The 15,410-nt window shown below is 44.1% G+C and overlaps 2 protein-coding genes across 3 annotated transcripts in view; both read right to left on the bottom strand.

Annotated features, from left to right (window-relative positions):
• dtn (transmembrane protein 132C dtn) overlaps positions 1-15,410 on the bottom strand; it is a 138,361-nt gene that overhangs the window by 89,215 nt on the left and 33,736 nt on the right. The gene's annotated exons all lie outside the window — the stretch shown is intronic.
• Positions 6,697-8,781, bottom strand: LOC124216299 (phospholipase A2-like). The gene is made up of 4 exons (XM_046620631.2): positions 8,530-8,781; positions 7,277-7,436; positions 7,016-7,168; positions 6,697-6,854 (listed from the first exon to the last, which is right to left on the bottom strand). The coding sequence occupies exons 1-4, from the start codon at positions 8,681-8,683 to the stop codon at positions 6,773-6,775; spliced, it is 549 nt and encodes a 182-aa protein (XP_046476587.1). The 5' UTR covers positions 8,684-8,781; the 3' UTR covers positions 6,697-6,772.

Genomic DNA, 15,410 nt, shown 5'->3' with positions numbered 1-15,410 from the left:
TGATAGAAAAATGATTAGATTGTTGTCGCTGCTGCATCTTGCTCTCTGTCTCTATCTCTCTCTCGCTCTCTCTCTCTCTCTCTCTCTCTCTCTCTCTCTCTCTCTCTCTCTCTCTTTCTCTCTCTTTCGAACGTGATTTTCTCTCTAATCCTCCAGAGAGTGGCTCTGCGGGAGAATTTATATTTCGTTCGCGTCAATTTTATTTCTCATTTTCCACAACGGTCCCTTCGGCAAGCCTCTCGAGTCTCGAGTGACCAACTCCTTTGTACGGTCGAGATAAGAACGCGGAGTGTAGGGAATTGATTTTACACGTCATAGTTCGTTGCACAATAAGCGGAAGAGGTAATCCTGTTCGTAGAATTCGAAAAAGCAGTTCGCCTCTGTAATATGACAAACTTGAAGAGAGTAGATAAAGGCAATCTCAAGAGACGGTAGCCGAGTTGCTTCTCATCTTCCGTAGAATCGCTGCTGATTGGCTGACTGTCTGGATTCGAGGCGTAAACAACACCGTTCACGAATCCGTGAAAACGACGAAACGGTGAACGGGAAGAGTAAGAACGAGTTTCGGCTCATTTTATTCTCCCCCGAAGACGACGCGACGTTACAACGCGCAGAATTACGTTCGGAGAGCGTAGCTGGTGCGAAGCCGTAAAATCTATACTCTTGTGATTTTCCGGTAGTACGAACGCCAACTAAAAGTTTAATTGGAATTGAATCCGTGCCGGTAGTGCTCGTGGCGTGCTGCTGGCCTGATGCCGGCGGATCTTGAGAATAATCTTCCGCCGTAGGGAGCAGCAGGCAGGCAGCAACACCACCACCACCGGCAGCAGCGGCAGAGTTTCCCTCCGTCTCATACTGCTGAAGCACCGGGGAGAACCTGGCGAACGAACACCTCCACCACCTAACAGCGTTGGAAAGACGACGGAATCTGAAAATAGACCGGAGCCGAACGAACAAGGGAGAGAATATCGAGAACTCACGGCTTACCAATTATCTCTTGGATTTCCAACTCCCAACTGCCAGTTACCATCGCCCCCTTTCACTTACGATTTCGAAGAAGGTGGAGAGCACCATCTTCTCGAAGAAGTTACGAAGCTCGTTTCTTACCGTCGCTCACCTCATGAATTCTCGTTGTTTCTTCCTTTTTTTTTCTTCTTCTTCTTACTCCTCCTTGAGAACAGGAAATGATCGTTTTGGTTCGAGAAACTTGAGGGGTTATTCCTCAAAGACCGAGAACATCGCGACAACGAATTTGAAACCCTTGACCGAAATTCGTACAGTTCCAAGTTTTTACCCTTGTAATTCGGACTGGCAACATATAGCGTTAATCCCTTCGGCATTTTTGCCTTGTAAAACCATTCCGTAACGTTGAAGTACATAGGCATCTCGCGAGCTTGCAGGAGACTCGGAAGGATTACTAGAGGAGGTGGAAAACCTCCTGGCAAGTTGTAAGCGACGGAAAGAATAGATCGAAGAACGGATAGGGTGTTCGAGTTTGTTCGAGTGGCTCGAGTAAGGTTTAAGAGCTTCGAAAGAAGCAAAGTATCGACGCCCCTCTCGGCTGCTTTCCTTGGATCTTTGGGGAAAGGGAGTTTGGCGGAAGGGGAAAGGCAACGAGCGGAACCGGGCGAGAGGAAATACAGGGAAGACGACGGGGCCGCTGCACTTAGTTCGGGATTTAGTTGGCGAGATTTATGTTTAGGTCAGGTGGTGCGCAGACCCTCTCACCCGGGTGCCAGCGGCTCGGTGCCCCGATTTACAGTTCGCGGAGGCGAGCGTCCGTGACCGATGGGTGCTGCCCGTTTCCTTCCCGAAAAGGACCAGGGCCTCCGGAAGACGCCGGTTGCTGGATGCCGAGCCGATCACTCCCGCCCTCGCTCACGTCAAACTTCCGGATATAATCCTCGCTGGTTGATTTATTCACGCGAGAGCGGCAAATCCGGTTCGATTCAATTCCTGTCTGCGGGCTGTGGGTGGGAAAATGATAACAATTTATGCTCGACCAGGGTGAGTGGAGGGATTTTTTACAACGATGAGACCAAATGATCCGAGAAAAACGAAACTTTGGCCCAGGTGCAGTCACGGACCTTTCCAGGACATTTCAAGGTTGCTCAAGAACAGTTTTCAGGACTTTAAAAGGACAAGCAAAATTCAAAGATAGTTTCCAGGACTTTGGAAGTACATGCACGATTCAAGGACATTTCCAGGATCACTGGAGACCACGTAAGTAGCAGTAGTACCATTGGAACATACCTAATCAGAAGTCGGGGATGAATTCTGCTGGGAGTAAAGTTGAAGTTAAGTGGTACATCGTCTGGACGAGCCCGTAGAAATGTTTGGTTGGCGGGGACAAGGTGCTATTCAGACGAACCCCTGTGTATTGCAAGGCGGATATTCCACCTCAGCAGAATACTTAGGTACCCGGTGTCACATACCTGTGCAGAGCGATTATCCATCCAATAGTTTAATGCGCATGTGCCACAACTAGAAAGCAGTTGCTTGACAGGGTGACCAACCGTCATAAATCTGGAATACAGTTCGGCGCGTTTTATGTGACCTGAAAAATTTTACAAGCTGTCGATGTTGAAGGAAGACAACTACCAGCGTCAACTGTGAAAATCTTGTCAGATTACATTCACGACGATTGATCGCCCTGTCAAAGAAATGCTCTCGAATTGTACCGCGTCCGCATCAAACTCTATCGGAGGAAGAAAAATTCTGTCGATAGTTAATCGCTTTGTATACTACTGATCTGAAGAGAAAATTGAAGAGAATAATCCTCCCGTACTCTCTGTATTGTCGCCGGGAGATTATATTCCCGAGAAGCGAACGAAACGGTCGCGCGGCGAGGGGGAAGAACGTTGGGCTATTATCCTGGATTCCAGAGGCTCATCGGGGATCAATTTCATTAGAATAATTCCTTGCGCCGTTGCACCTGGCGCGAAGATGTTTGCTTTCCATTACAAGCCGAGGAGAAAGCTCGGTGGAATGGTATCCCGCTTCTACTTCCTGATGATGATAAAACAAAATGGGCAGGAAAAAAAGTAGGTATCGCGGTAAAATAAGAGAAATACGATAGAGCTGGAGGGAACGGGACGAGACGCGGCAAGGAATTTCTGATTAATTTCCAACCCCGTTATCGCATCCCCGAAGTTGATTCTCCCTTATTCTACAGATTTCAGCGGCTGCTTTACCCGCAGTTCACTTCGTCTTCTATACTCGACGAAATATCCGGCCTCATCGAGAAATACGAATGCGACAAATACTAAAAAAAAAAAGTAACGATGATGATATTATTATTATTATCAACATTATCGAAGGGAATAAAGGTTGGATGAAAATTCAGAGCGCTCCGCACGAGCGGTTTCCACCTACATTTTTTTCCGGCGGAGTAACGCCAGGCGTTTAACCAGGTTCGTGTATAATAACGTTCTGCATACGAAATGCAGTGTGCAGTATGACCTAATTGAAATACGCGCCTGCGAAGCTTTGGCTGAAGGCTAGCTGGCAAGGTTCGGTCGTAAACGTGAAACCGCAATGTCCAGCCCACACGTTGTTAGCACCCGTCGTAATTCCGGCGCCTGAAAGAATTAACCCCTGATCCCGTGCGAATCGGGGAGAGGATAAACTGGAAAATCAAGAGAGAGAGAGAGAGAGAGAGAGAATAAGAAAAAAAATAAATAAATAAAAATGAAGAGAAGAGAAGAGAGGTGTTTTTTTTTTCGCACCAAAAATACGATAAACGCGATGCTAGATTTCGCGTAGGCGTCTTCATTCCTCGCACAATCAACTCCAATGAGCCGTGATATTGACTCCTCGCCAACTTCTGTGCACCAGCTGTTAATTGCGGAGCGGGAAAGAGAGAGGCAAGATGGAAAGAAAATATAGAACGTGAAAATAAGACACGAAATAGCAGACAAAAGAAGAGCCGGAGAAGAAGGAAAAGGTAAATGTTGGAACTCGAGACGTGAAGAAATTTCACTCTCGGAAGAGAGAGAGAGAGAAAGAGTGAGAGATAAGACGCTTCGTTCTCACTCTTTCGTCGACTACTGTTGATGACGATCGTGTAGCTTTTAATGAAGCCAAATGAGGACAAGGCCGATGACCCAGGGGTAAAAAAACGAGCGAATTACTCGCCCGAGGATACTTTCTGCACGCTAAATTAGTCTCGTATAAATTATCTCAAATAATTTTTAACTCGCTTTGCAAGTTCCGTTAAGTTTTAGGCCAATATCTTTCAAGTCGCGGAAAATCCACACGAATAACCTAGAAAACCTGGATTAAAATTCATCTGAAAATCGTCGGCGATTTGACAAAGTCGTTTCCCTGAAAATTTTCGACGAGTACGAATAACATTCTAATCACAGTAATCAGTCCTTGATCGTCAGTCTCTGCAGTAAATTTTCGAATGAGACATTTTTCAGCTACCCTTTAATAAATGAGACGGCGTTGAAACGAGTCGAGGGTTCGAGTTAATATCGACCCCTGGTTGCGACTTGAAACCTGCGGGGCTGAGCCGAGAAGCTGTTAACGGTCCATGAGAATATTCATCCTATTTCTTGGACGGCGCGGAAAGACCGAATTATATCCTTTTGTTTTCCACACTTTTTAATATAAAGGGTGGGAAGGGAATTGTACCTACCTGCCTTTTAACTTCTGCAGGCCAAATAACCGTCCGAATGTATTTTCCACGGGAGACTTTTTGCCAGAGCCTTTTACGAGCCCCTTTCCTTTCATTCTTCTGCCTTAATAATACGCATCGTCAAAATTCAACGTCGTGCTACCTCCTCCTCTCTACTTCTCTCCAACTCCCTTTCTCCCAATTTTGCTTTCTCGCTTTTCAAGGAGTAAAAAACGAAACGGAGTATGAAATATCGGCGGATGTACGCACCGGTACAGTTTTAAATTGAACCTAACAAAATATTCACGTCACGATAAGAGAGTTCTGCAGAGTAGGTATTATTATACCGTTTCTTTATCGAGCGTACTTCCGAAATTATAATATATTCATCGAAAATATTCAACGATTATACAAGTTCAATTTCGGATATTACATAGGAGAAATGTAAGAAAAAGAAAGCAGGGAAAAGAGGAAAAAAGAAACGTAAAAGAGAGAGAGAGAGAAAAAAAAATAATAATAACAGAATTCAATCTCCGACAACTTATCACAAATGTGTCTCCGTATACCGGAAAAAGAAGACCATCCTCGTCGCCGTGTTATAACAATCGGGAAGGTGGATCCAAAGACCCGAGGATAACGGAAATTCGGAGTACATTGAGCTCGTTCGCATTTGTCCAACTTACCCAACGAGAACCAGAGAGACTCGCGGCTAGCTTCAAATATATATCCGTATTTATTGCCAGTCACAATTGTCGGCCAGCCAAGATACTCTGGCGCTGGTCCATCGCTTGTATGAGATCGGAGCCAAACTTATTCGGGGTTTGTTGCAATATCGTATACACGGTCGTATAAAAGTAAAGTAGTGTGCGTAGCCCGAAATATACATCGGGTACAAAAGATCCCGAGGGGTAATACACTCGTAAACGTATATATATATATATATATATACACACACACACGTGTATGAACGGAAAATTGGCGTATAGCGTAACATGTTGCTGAATATTATTATTATTTCCCGGTACTTTACTTTTCTTCGTCCTTTTTATTTTTTTTTCCTTTATTAAAAAAGAAAGATTGAGATTTATTTTCACCAGGAATATGAAATTTGTGCGAAAACAGTTTGCGTTTAATGTCTTATACGTAATGCACACATTCGATAAGATTACGTACCTACTCGTTGCGTTGCGACGAGTGATACGGTTGTAAAAGGTATTTCAAAAAAAAAAAAATGAAAAGAAAGAAAAAAACGGCAATACAAATGCGACGAGATAAGGAAAATATCGAGGCTACGATGATGGGTCAGAGGGGAAACGGGAGTAGAGTGAATCCATAAAATATTTTTACATACATGTAACGTATATACACGGATACACACGGATTGTATCGGGGTAGAAAAGTAGCTGAAGGGAAATCCGGAGAGTAGAAGGAAATATGACCGCTTATAGAGAGATTCGCAGACAACGATGGATCGATGATGTGCGGGTGAGAAGAGGGGCTTTGGCCTCCGTACCTACTTTGCCGCATGCATGATCGAGTGCCGACCTTCGCATTCCGTTCCTCCCGGTTCACCGCCTCTCGCGCCTTTACTTCCGATCTGAGTTTTCCTCGGTTGGACCTAATAACCGCTCTCTTAAAGTTGGACGAATTTTTATCGAGCCCACCTCGACGATTCAACTGGGAAATATGGGACCTGAGAAACGAGGAGTCGGTTTAAAGTTTCCGAAGGTATGCGAGAGGCGAGGATTCTCAGTGTTTTTTTTTTTTTCTTTGTCGTTGCATACCTACCGTTCCGTTTCCATTGCTTATACGAAAGTTGAATCCGCACTTCTCCCGATCCGCAGAGATTTATCTTTGGAAAATTTTCACGCTCGAATATACAGTACCTACCGACTTGGCCAAAGTCGAAACTCTGTAATTTATAAACATCAGTATTCGAAAAAGTTTCGGGAGATCAGTGTCTTCTTCGCTAAAGGACGGAATTAAAGAACGCTGGAAAACGCGTCAAGGGATGGTACGAATGAAAACATCGGACAACGAAGCTGCGCAATATCGAATGTCGTAAATGTGTTTTTATTCAAAGAAACGTGACACTGCGAAAAGGTTCGTCCGGAGGCCACGTCGAATGGATTTTTCTCATCCCAGCGTGTGTCAGTACAGAGGGATGTCAAACCACTGGTACATCATCGGTTGGCTCTCGTCCAGTTCGTACTCGAGGCAACGTTTCGGGTACCTGGAAACAACCACCCGGTATTCCGCTCAGTTCCTTCAACTTTTTTCAGTCCCATTCCGTTCGCGTTTAGGGTAAAGCCACGGATTTGCCAGCCCGAGGAAACACGGGCAATCGGAAAACCGGATGCGGGAGAGAAAATTAAAAGGGGTGGCCGAACTTACGGGTGGTAACGCTTGCAACCAACGATCGGATAATCGTTACGGAAGCACTTGGTGCCTAGGAAACTGAAGTACAATATTCCCACCTTGTCGCCAATTTCGTCCGGAGAACCGTGAAGACAGTCGTAAAATTTCTCATCGCACGAACAGTGCACCCTTTAAATATACGACAATTAAGTGATTTGATAACGAGAGATTTATGTACCGAGAAATGCTGCCAAACAGCTTTGGCTGAGAAAATAATATCGACAAGCGATGATGAACCTTGTATAAAACGACGGATTGGTTAGATTGAATTTAGTATCCATTGCTTCGATGATGTCTTCGCAATGATCGTGCGTACGGCAGCAAGCATCAGACTCCGCGAAGGTACCGAGATCGTCGTAATTGTCAGCAACGTTACCACTTCCGCACCACTTGGTACCTGAAGTGAGAAGAAGTGGAGAAATTACATGTATTAGGGCCGTCTTTAAAAAGGTTTTCTTCGAATTTCTTTGAATTTCGACCGGCTGGCCACCCAAATCAGATTTTTATCTCAACTCTAACGCGTGCCCCAAAGAGGATGGATTTTCACATGAAATCTACCGAACGGATTTGGATGAAACTAGGTATGAAGGGTTTTTTGGGTCGCTGATTACGAATCTGAACTCAAAATTTGGAAATTTAAAGTAACGGTTCCATTATGGAGGACCAAATCCTAAGTCACTTGGTATTGTCATATTTGATTTTGTAATTTTGAGTTCAGATTCATGATCAGCGATATCAAAAACACTTGAGTACCGAGTTTTATCGAAATCAAATGACTTTTCGGATTTCGCTCGACCATATTGGGTCGGGCATTTTGAATTTTCAAATTTTGAGTTCAGATTCGTAATTAGCGACCCAAGAAACCCGCCGACATGAAATTTAATCTAAATCCGTTGGGTAGATTTGATATGCCTCTGAAAGGGTTGAATGGAATCCACCCTCTTTGAGGCTCGAGTTAGAGTTGAGATAAAAATTTGAAGAAATTATGGAATTATTTTTGAATCATCTGGAGTCAATTTGGGGGGTGAGTCGGTAGAAATTCGAAAATTACCTTTTTCAGGACCACCCTAAATTATATATAAGCCGTCGTTGATAGGAATGTAAATTTTCAATGTCGAATAAGCCGAGGACACGCGACCAATTCGGCTATAATCGAGCCGCGGTGTTGGAAATGAATCGTTACCAGGTAGTGCGATCAAACGGAATAACGATCGGGAGAACTTACCAGGAGGATAATTAGATTGAACAATTTGGTGAACGAGGTACTACGCACTGTTTGAGCTTGCGAACGAAGCGTCAATAAGGTTTGAAACGGTCGGATGAAACGAGCAAGTGTCCGTCTCTCGGGTAATCGATTGAAAAGAGAAGAGGTGAGGAGAGGGAGAGGGAAGGACGGAAGGGAGGTCAAGAGGCCCAGCGACGGTTTATAACCGAAAATTAACAAACCCTGGATAATTGGTAGGCAGGACGTACCGGCGCTCTCTACTCACCGGGAAAGATCAAATTCAAGCGTTCTCGTCTGGTTTCACGTAGGTCGTTAGTGTCAACCGCCTCGATGTCCAGAACATCCGTTCTAATGACCCAGGAACCGGAGAGCCGGAACGCGGCGCAGAGAAGTATTAGAAACTGCGAAGTACCAGCCATTATTGAGGAAAGGGAGACGGAGGGAAAAAAAAAGGTGCCAGACCGATGTGAGCTCGGTTTCGAGGGATGTTCAGCGTCAAACTAACCATCGCGGTGCTCGAGACGTACCAACTTATAACAGATATAATTAACCCAATTCTTAATCAAAGCGTACGTGAGTCGTGATTACGGACGACGTCGACCCAGCTTGTTATCTGGCATCACGCGGTTTTCGAATCTGAAAATGCGGAAACCGCGCGATAAGGTACCAGAGGTAGTCGCCTATAATCGCGGCTACCAATGTTTGTTAACAAACCCCGCGTACCCGATTCTAGAGCATCGTGAAACGTGATCGTCCTCATTCTCAAAACACATGTTTTGCAGTTCAATATCACAACAAGTTATATAGTTTTCGGTATAGTGACTATGCAAAACCACTATGACCTAAAAACGGAAAGTAAAGAAAATCGGATTAAAGCGAACCAAATGCAAAAGGAAAGGCGGAAGGAAAAAGAAAAAAAAACACAAGAATAATTAAACCTGTGGCGAGAAGCTGTTTAAACGTGGTTAAAATATGTCCTCGAGAAACGGAGAGGGGGGAAAAGTTGGGTGATGGTAATTTACATTTAAATACCAAAACGCGACACCCCGGTTGTGTATACATACGTAAGAATATGTATGAACATGAAAGCTTAGTTGCGGTCCAAGTTGACCCCTGCAGAGTCCCTCCCGGAAAAGGGGGACCAAAGTGGAAAAAGAGAGGGAGAAGATACGTTGGTATAAACGAAGCCGAGCACCACCCCTGAGTAACCCTATCGTGAACCACTTCCGTGCCCGCAGGGCTTTACCGGCTTGAATACTTGAAAGTGCGGTGTGGCGTTGTAGGCGCAGCTCGAGTATGCGGCAGGGGTAACCAATTTCGAAATAGATGGAGAGAGAGAGAGAGAGAGAGACAGAGAGAGAGAAAACAGTCATTACCATTCGGCATCCAGCGAGAAACGTTTATTTGCCTTTGTTCTTTCGTTCTTTTTCCACTCATCCTGCGTATACATGGTCCAGTAAAAACTGGTCCCGGTAGTAGTTTTCTCGTTAACCGATGTCCGTTAATCGCTCGATCCGCGCCGGATTTCATGTCTCCCAAACGAACGGTTTGTTTCGATGGTATCGCAGAGCGAATTTCCAAGTCAGAAGGAGGGTTGAAATTCGGATTGACCATTCAGCCGAGTATTCTCCGCGTCGCTTTGGGAAAGGGAGGTCGCCACTACCCCGAAATAATTCAAATTACCGAAGGATCGAAGTGCCGAACCACCCGGAACAATTTCGCGCAATTTCTACCTTGTTCACATTTTACGCAATATTGGTCGGTCTGAATTTTGATCGTTCGAAATTTCGCCTCCTACCGGCGCACGGCGTTGTCACGAGAGCAAACGTGTCCATGAGACGTCGCGTACCCGAGTCAGTCGGCTAACGAAACACCCTTGGGATGCGGCACTGGCTTAATAACGCGAAGGGTGGATGAGTGGTGGAGAGAAGCGAACCCCCCTTTGCCATTCCCGGACCGTTCCGAACCTGGGCGGCACGATTCTCTTGATGCCGGGAGAGCCGAGAGGAGACGATAGTCTGTAAGGGTGTCCCTTTGATCTAGCGAAGGTTGTCTCGGCGGTGATGACGGTGTGGCTACCGCGTGTGTGCGATGAGGAAGTTGGTGAAAGGTGGAAGAAGCGCTGCGAAGAGAACTACTCAAGAAGATGAGGGAAGGGAGGAGTAGGGGGGGGGGGGGGGGAGGGGAGGAAGGCCAGCGGTCCAAAGCCCATTGATAAAATACTAGATGACGACCCCGCATCTTCCATTATCCCAACGGACAGATGCCCACTCTGCATTTTGATGCCCGCGAGTAGGTGCCGCAAAATTTAACGACTCTCCTCCTCTTCCACATCCTCTTCCCAAGGCAAGCTTTCATCTCTAGCGTAGTACAGGGGGTAACTTCCAGCAGTATTACCCACCAGGCCACCCGCCGCAAAGCGAAATTAGATATTGTTATGTAAATACACAGTTCGCGTGTGTTGTTTGAAGCGTGTAACTCGGGGATTAGTGCCTGACGGATCACGCGTGTCTAGAGATGCCTTATGCAGATATTTATGTAATGTAGATCAGAAGCGGGATGATCGTTATTTAAGGCAACCTGCAACGGTACCAGGGTCCTTTGATATTTTAATCAAAAATTTCGCCAACGATAACGAAGCCTCGCCTCCTCATCCTTTCGCAACATTGACTGAAATACGAAAATGCATACAATACGCAATATCACGTTTACTGGGTACAAGATAGCTATGAATGCACTGGTATTTACACAACGTGAATGCATTACACGTAAATATGTGAGGGTGCGTACGTTGCACTCGCTTGTAACGACAGTTTTTACGACTCGCTTGTGTAACGACCGGTCGGAAAGTTGTTTTTGTTTTTCTTTTTTTTTTTTTTTTTTTTTCTTTAATAAAACGGGGTTGTTCGTGATACATTAGCGAATGCGAGGGTTTTTTTTTATTATATCTCTTCTTTATCCCAATTCCACGTCGTCGACGTGCTGGAACTCGTTGCATCGGTGAAATGGGCATGCGGTGTGTTATGCTTCCAATTATCGTAGACGCGAAAAACGACTCGACCGTTCGCGTTATCCGGATAGCTGACAAAGAAATCCGCAAGCCTTTCAGGGTGGCGTTATTATGAAAATTGATTGAAACAAATCGGGCGTACACATCAAAAGTGCAGACACGTTGATAACACGTATTGACATCGATGGATCGTATGTATAGATTATCTTTCCCAAGCCTTTGATCTCATCGCGTTTACACAGTTTGTTCGGATTTTTTCATATACCAGTGAAAAACATATATATATATATTACCAGACGTTGAAAAAGCTCGTTGATTATATTTGAAACGATCCGTTCGTGTACGGTGAAAAAAGAGAAAAAATTCAACACAGTTAAATATGTGTGAAAATTGAAAACATGCATACCTGTGCAAAAGTAGGGTATTGCATTCCACGTCCGCGTCCGTAAATATATTATTATATACGAAATAATTAAATTTCCGAGTGCAAAATTTTACGCACGAATAATATAATATGCATTGCTCGTCGCCTCATTACTGCTGCAGCACCAGCAGCAGCAATAGCGAGCAGCTCGACGGCAGTTTTAGTTTCATTGTCAAATAAATTATATCGTGATAACAATATACCGTTATGATCATAACGACGATAATAATCGTATTATATATGTACAGGTAGAATTTTCCCAAGTGGAAAACAGTCCTCGCATCGAAGCGTGTGACTTATTTATATTTTAATCAACAAAGCGGGGTGAAATTGAAACACGACAAAAAGAGGAGAGTAAAAAAAAAAAAAAAAAAAACCGTTGAAAAACAGATACACGCCACTCATGTGAATAATTATCATTCGTTCAACATTTGGTGATTTGGACCGTCGGGTTTCTGCTGCTATCCATCACCTACTTTATCAAATTATCATTTGATTACTCAAATGCATAACGTTTACTCGCAATCAATAATTGATCGGTAAATTTGCTACAACTCCGGATGAAATTGCGTAAACTACCGAAGCATTTGATATGATTTTGTACTATTATGCAGTGCAAACGAAAGCACAGAACGCGGTGTTAAAGTTCAAAGGTTGATGAACTAATTATCGCGATAATCGATCTCGCTGTAAAGTCAATCTTTAATTTGTATCAATCGAACAAAGAGATTGTTTAAACTCACTCACATTCTTGGCATTCACTCGTACGGAATAAAACTTCCTGCTGTGAATTATTGGTATAGTGAAAATATCGGCATGCAAATCAGAGACGTGAATTTTCAAATAACGATATGCAAAATCACGAGGAATACGTTGTACAGCGAACTATAAATATACCCAAACATACCTACGCATAAAATCAACGAAATAAATCGATGCTCGAATTATATGTTTACACCGAATTTAGCATTTATTATCGTTACGAATCAACATCGTGTGCAAATATTTAATTAAAGTATGTTCAATATAGCCATTTGACTTATTAGCTGTATCAGATTCACGGTCCCGCGAGACTAGAATTTTGTGAGCGTGTCCAATTTGTATTCCAAAACTTTCGGATTCGTGACCTTGTCGCCTTAATTCTTGATCACGCTGAAGTTAAATAACGTTATCGTAAAGATTCATGTCGAGGAAAAAATTGTTGTTCCGCGATTTTTGACTTGTCTGAAAATCAGTAAACCGTAATAAAACGAAACACACACTCATATTTCGACATCCCGTTTCTTTACAAATCATCGTAAAATTAAGAAAATGCTGATTTTCGTTCTAATGTTTCGTTGAAATAACATTATTAACTCAACTTTGTAATTTCTGCCTGCCTGCTTGCTTGATTGGGGTTGTGAAATATATTATGTGAATTCGTGCACGTTCAGGAATTCCGGGATTTCGAGATAATATTCAACAACCGGACTGCTGACCGCAAAATCCTACGCAAACAGTGCTGTGCATGCAATGTGATGAGTCGACGATTTTGAAAGCCTCAGACGAAGACCAGTATTCGCGCTTTTCATGTCATGCATGTATGTATACTTACACATCTACGCATAGCAGAATCACAGGAGTCACGAGCTGATTTTACCCCGGCGTTATATCTCTTGGATTCACCTTTACTCCTGTTGCTTTCTGCCACGAGGAAAGGATCGATTTTCAAATAACAGACTAAATACGAGACGACTCGGAGTCTGCAAACTAATTTCAAATAAACGCGTATCGAGTTATTGCCACGAATGACGATCATCCCGCACGACAAAAAATATTTTAAACCGATCAGATACAACCGACGACGATATTTCGTCCCTAAAATCGCGGCTTCGTCTTTTGATTCGACACGATCTTGTAGGTATACCATACCGTAAATACACCATTCCTCATAAGCCCGGTTTGGAATTCATGTTAGATAAGATAAGAAGGGACTTGGGTAAAGGGTTCGGGACAAATTCCAAACTTTAACCCTCCCTGCAGCGACCGTACAACGTTGCTCAGTTTTCACAGACCGAAGGGACGCAGCAACGGTTAACGGTTAAATTTATGAAAAGACGATGAAGTTCCGGGTGCATAACGAGGAACGCACCGAAGAAAAAATGTTATTTCAAAAAAGATTTTATGCAGAAAATGAGCATTCGAATGACGAGAGAGACGGCGAAGAAAAAAGTAACGCACCGAAGAATAAACTTTAAAAGATTCTGCTTCTCTTTGCAGTTTGAAATACTAAATTAATTGCAATCAATCAAGTGTTAATAATTGCATTGAAACACAGTTCGACATACATATTATAGTCGATTCTCTGTTAGCGAGAGGAAACGTGAAAAGTAATGCACAGAATCGTATTTGGAATGAACAGGAACGTGATCGATATAACCCTACAGGTATAACGTGTACAGATGCGAAGTATAACTGAACGCCATTTCTGCTGGTGGCGATTAATCATTTCACTTATCTGCGTTGTTCATTTCACAAAGTGCACGAATTGATTGAAATAAATAGGAGAGTGTGCCGATCAATGAGATTTAATGAAAGAACTGACGTGCCAATTAAACTAACGTATCCCGGTTGGTCGGTCTGGCGCCTTACACCGCAAGGCAAAGTGGTGCTCCCGACATTGAATTGAACGGAACAAACCTCGTTGCCGGCCTGCCGCGTTTCAAACAATCGGCAAAATTTGTATACATACACAGTACAGATGGAACCGGCTGGGAGAAGGCGATAGTGCAGCTCGAACGCGAATACGAATGCACCGTTAGTCGTTAAATCTCTCGTACAAAGCGCACGCAAAAGAGATGGTTTGCAGTAAAGTGCCCGCCTCGAGCAGAGAGAGAGAGAGAGAGAGGGAGGGAGAGGAAGAGGTAAAATAGCAGTACGAGATGAGAGTTGATGGGTGGAAATAAAGGTGCCAGTCTTATTTCGCTCGGGGAAAGATATTCCGACGGGATGGGGGGTGATAATGCTTGTAACAGCAGAATGTTAATTACCCCGTTCATATAGTACGTAAACCAAACGTCGAGGGATAACTTGGCGAAAATCCAGAGACGAAACGGAGGGAGGGAAGCTCGGTTTTGGCGGCACATCAGGGCTGCGTTTAACAAGCCACTGTGACGTTTCGTCCTAACCGGGTGATTTATTGTTCTCATTTCCCCCGGTATACACGGCTGCACCCAACGCAGTCTTCCTCCCGTCATCCTTGAGGATCTGAATTACACAGTTCCTCTCCGACGTCGTACTGTTATGGCATTGCGTTGCTTGGAGGTAAATGAGGCGAGTGGGGTCATTTGATTGGCCACTTTGACCCGCCTTCCTTTCATGCGGGTTGCTCGCTTAACCGAATAGGTAGCCCGATCTTAATAGCTATAAAATCCTTTCAAAGGCGGACCTCAAAGGTTTTGAGGTCAGCTAAGCATAGGTTCTTGGTCGGAATTCAGATCCTTCGTTACGAGGAGTCTCGTCGGTTCAAACGGCCGTAATGTGGACAGGTTCTGTTCGACCATGATGGAATTGGAACTCTTGAGGATAAGGGGCCCTCTCATCGTCTAATGTGGTACCAAGGTCAAGAAGTTTGACAGAGGTCTCGGCGAGGCGCGAGGGAGGAGGATAGCGAGAGCAATATGTGGGGCAATGTATCACCTGTTTGTTGCGGGAAGGTCGTTGGAACGCGAGA

This window comes from Neodiprion pinetum, chromosome 4 (assembly GCF_021155775.2).
Source record: "Neodiprion pinetum isolate iyNeoPine1 chromosome 4, iyNeoPine1.2, whole genome shotgun sequence".
Lineage (NCBI taxonomy): Eukaryota > Metazoa > Arthropoda > Insecta > Hymenoptera > Diprionidae > Neodiprion > Neodiprion pinetum.
Note: the sequence above shows the minus strand (reverse complement) of the source record. Positions and strands in the feature narration are given on the sequence as shown.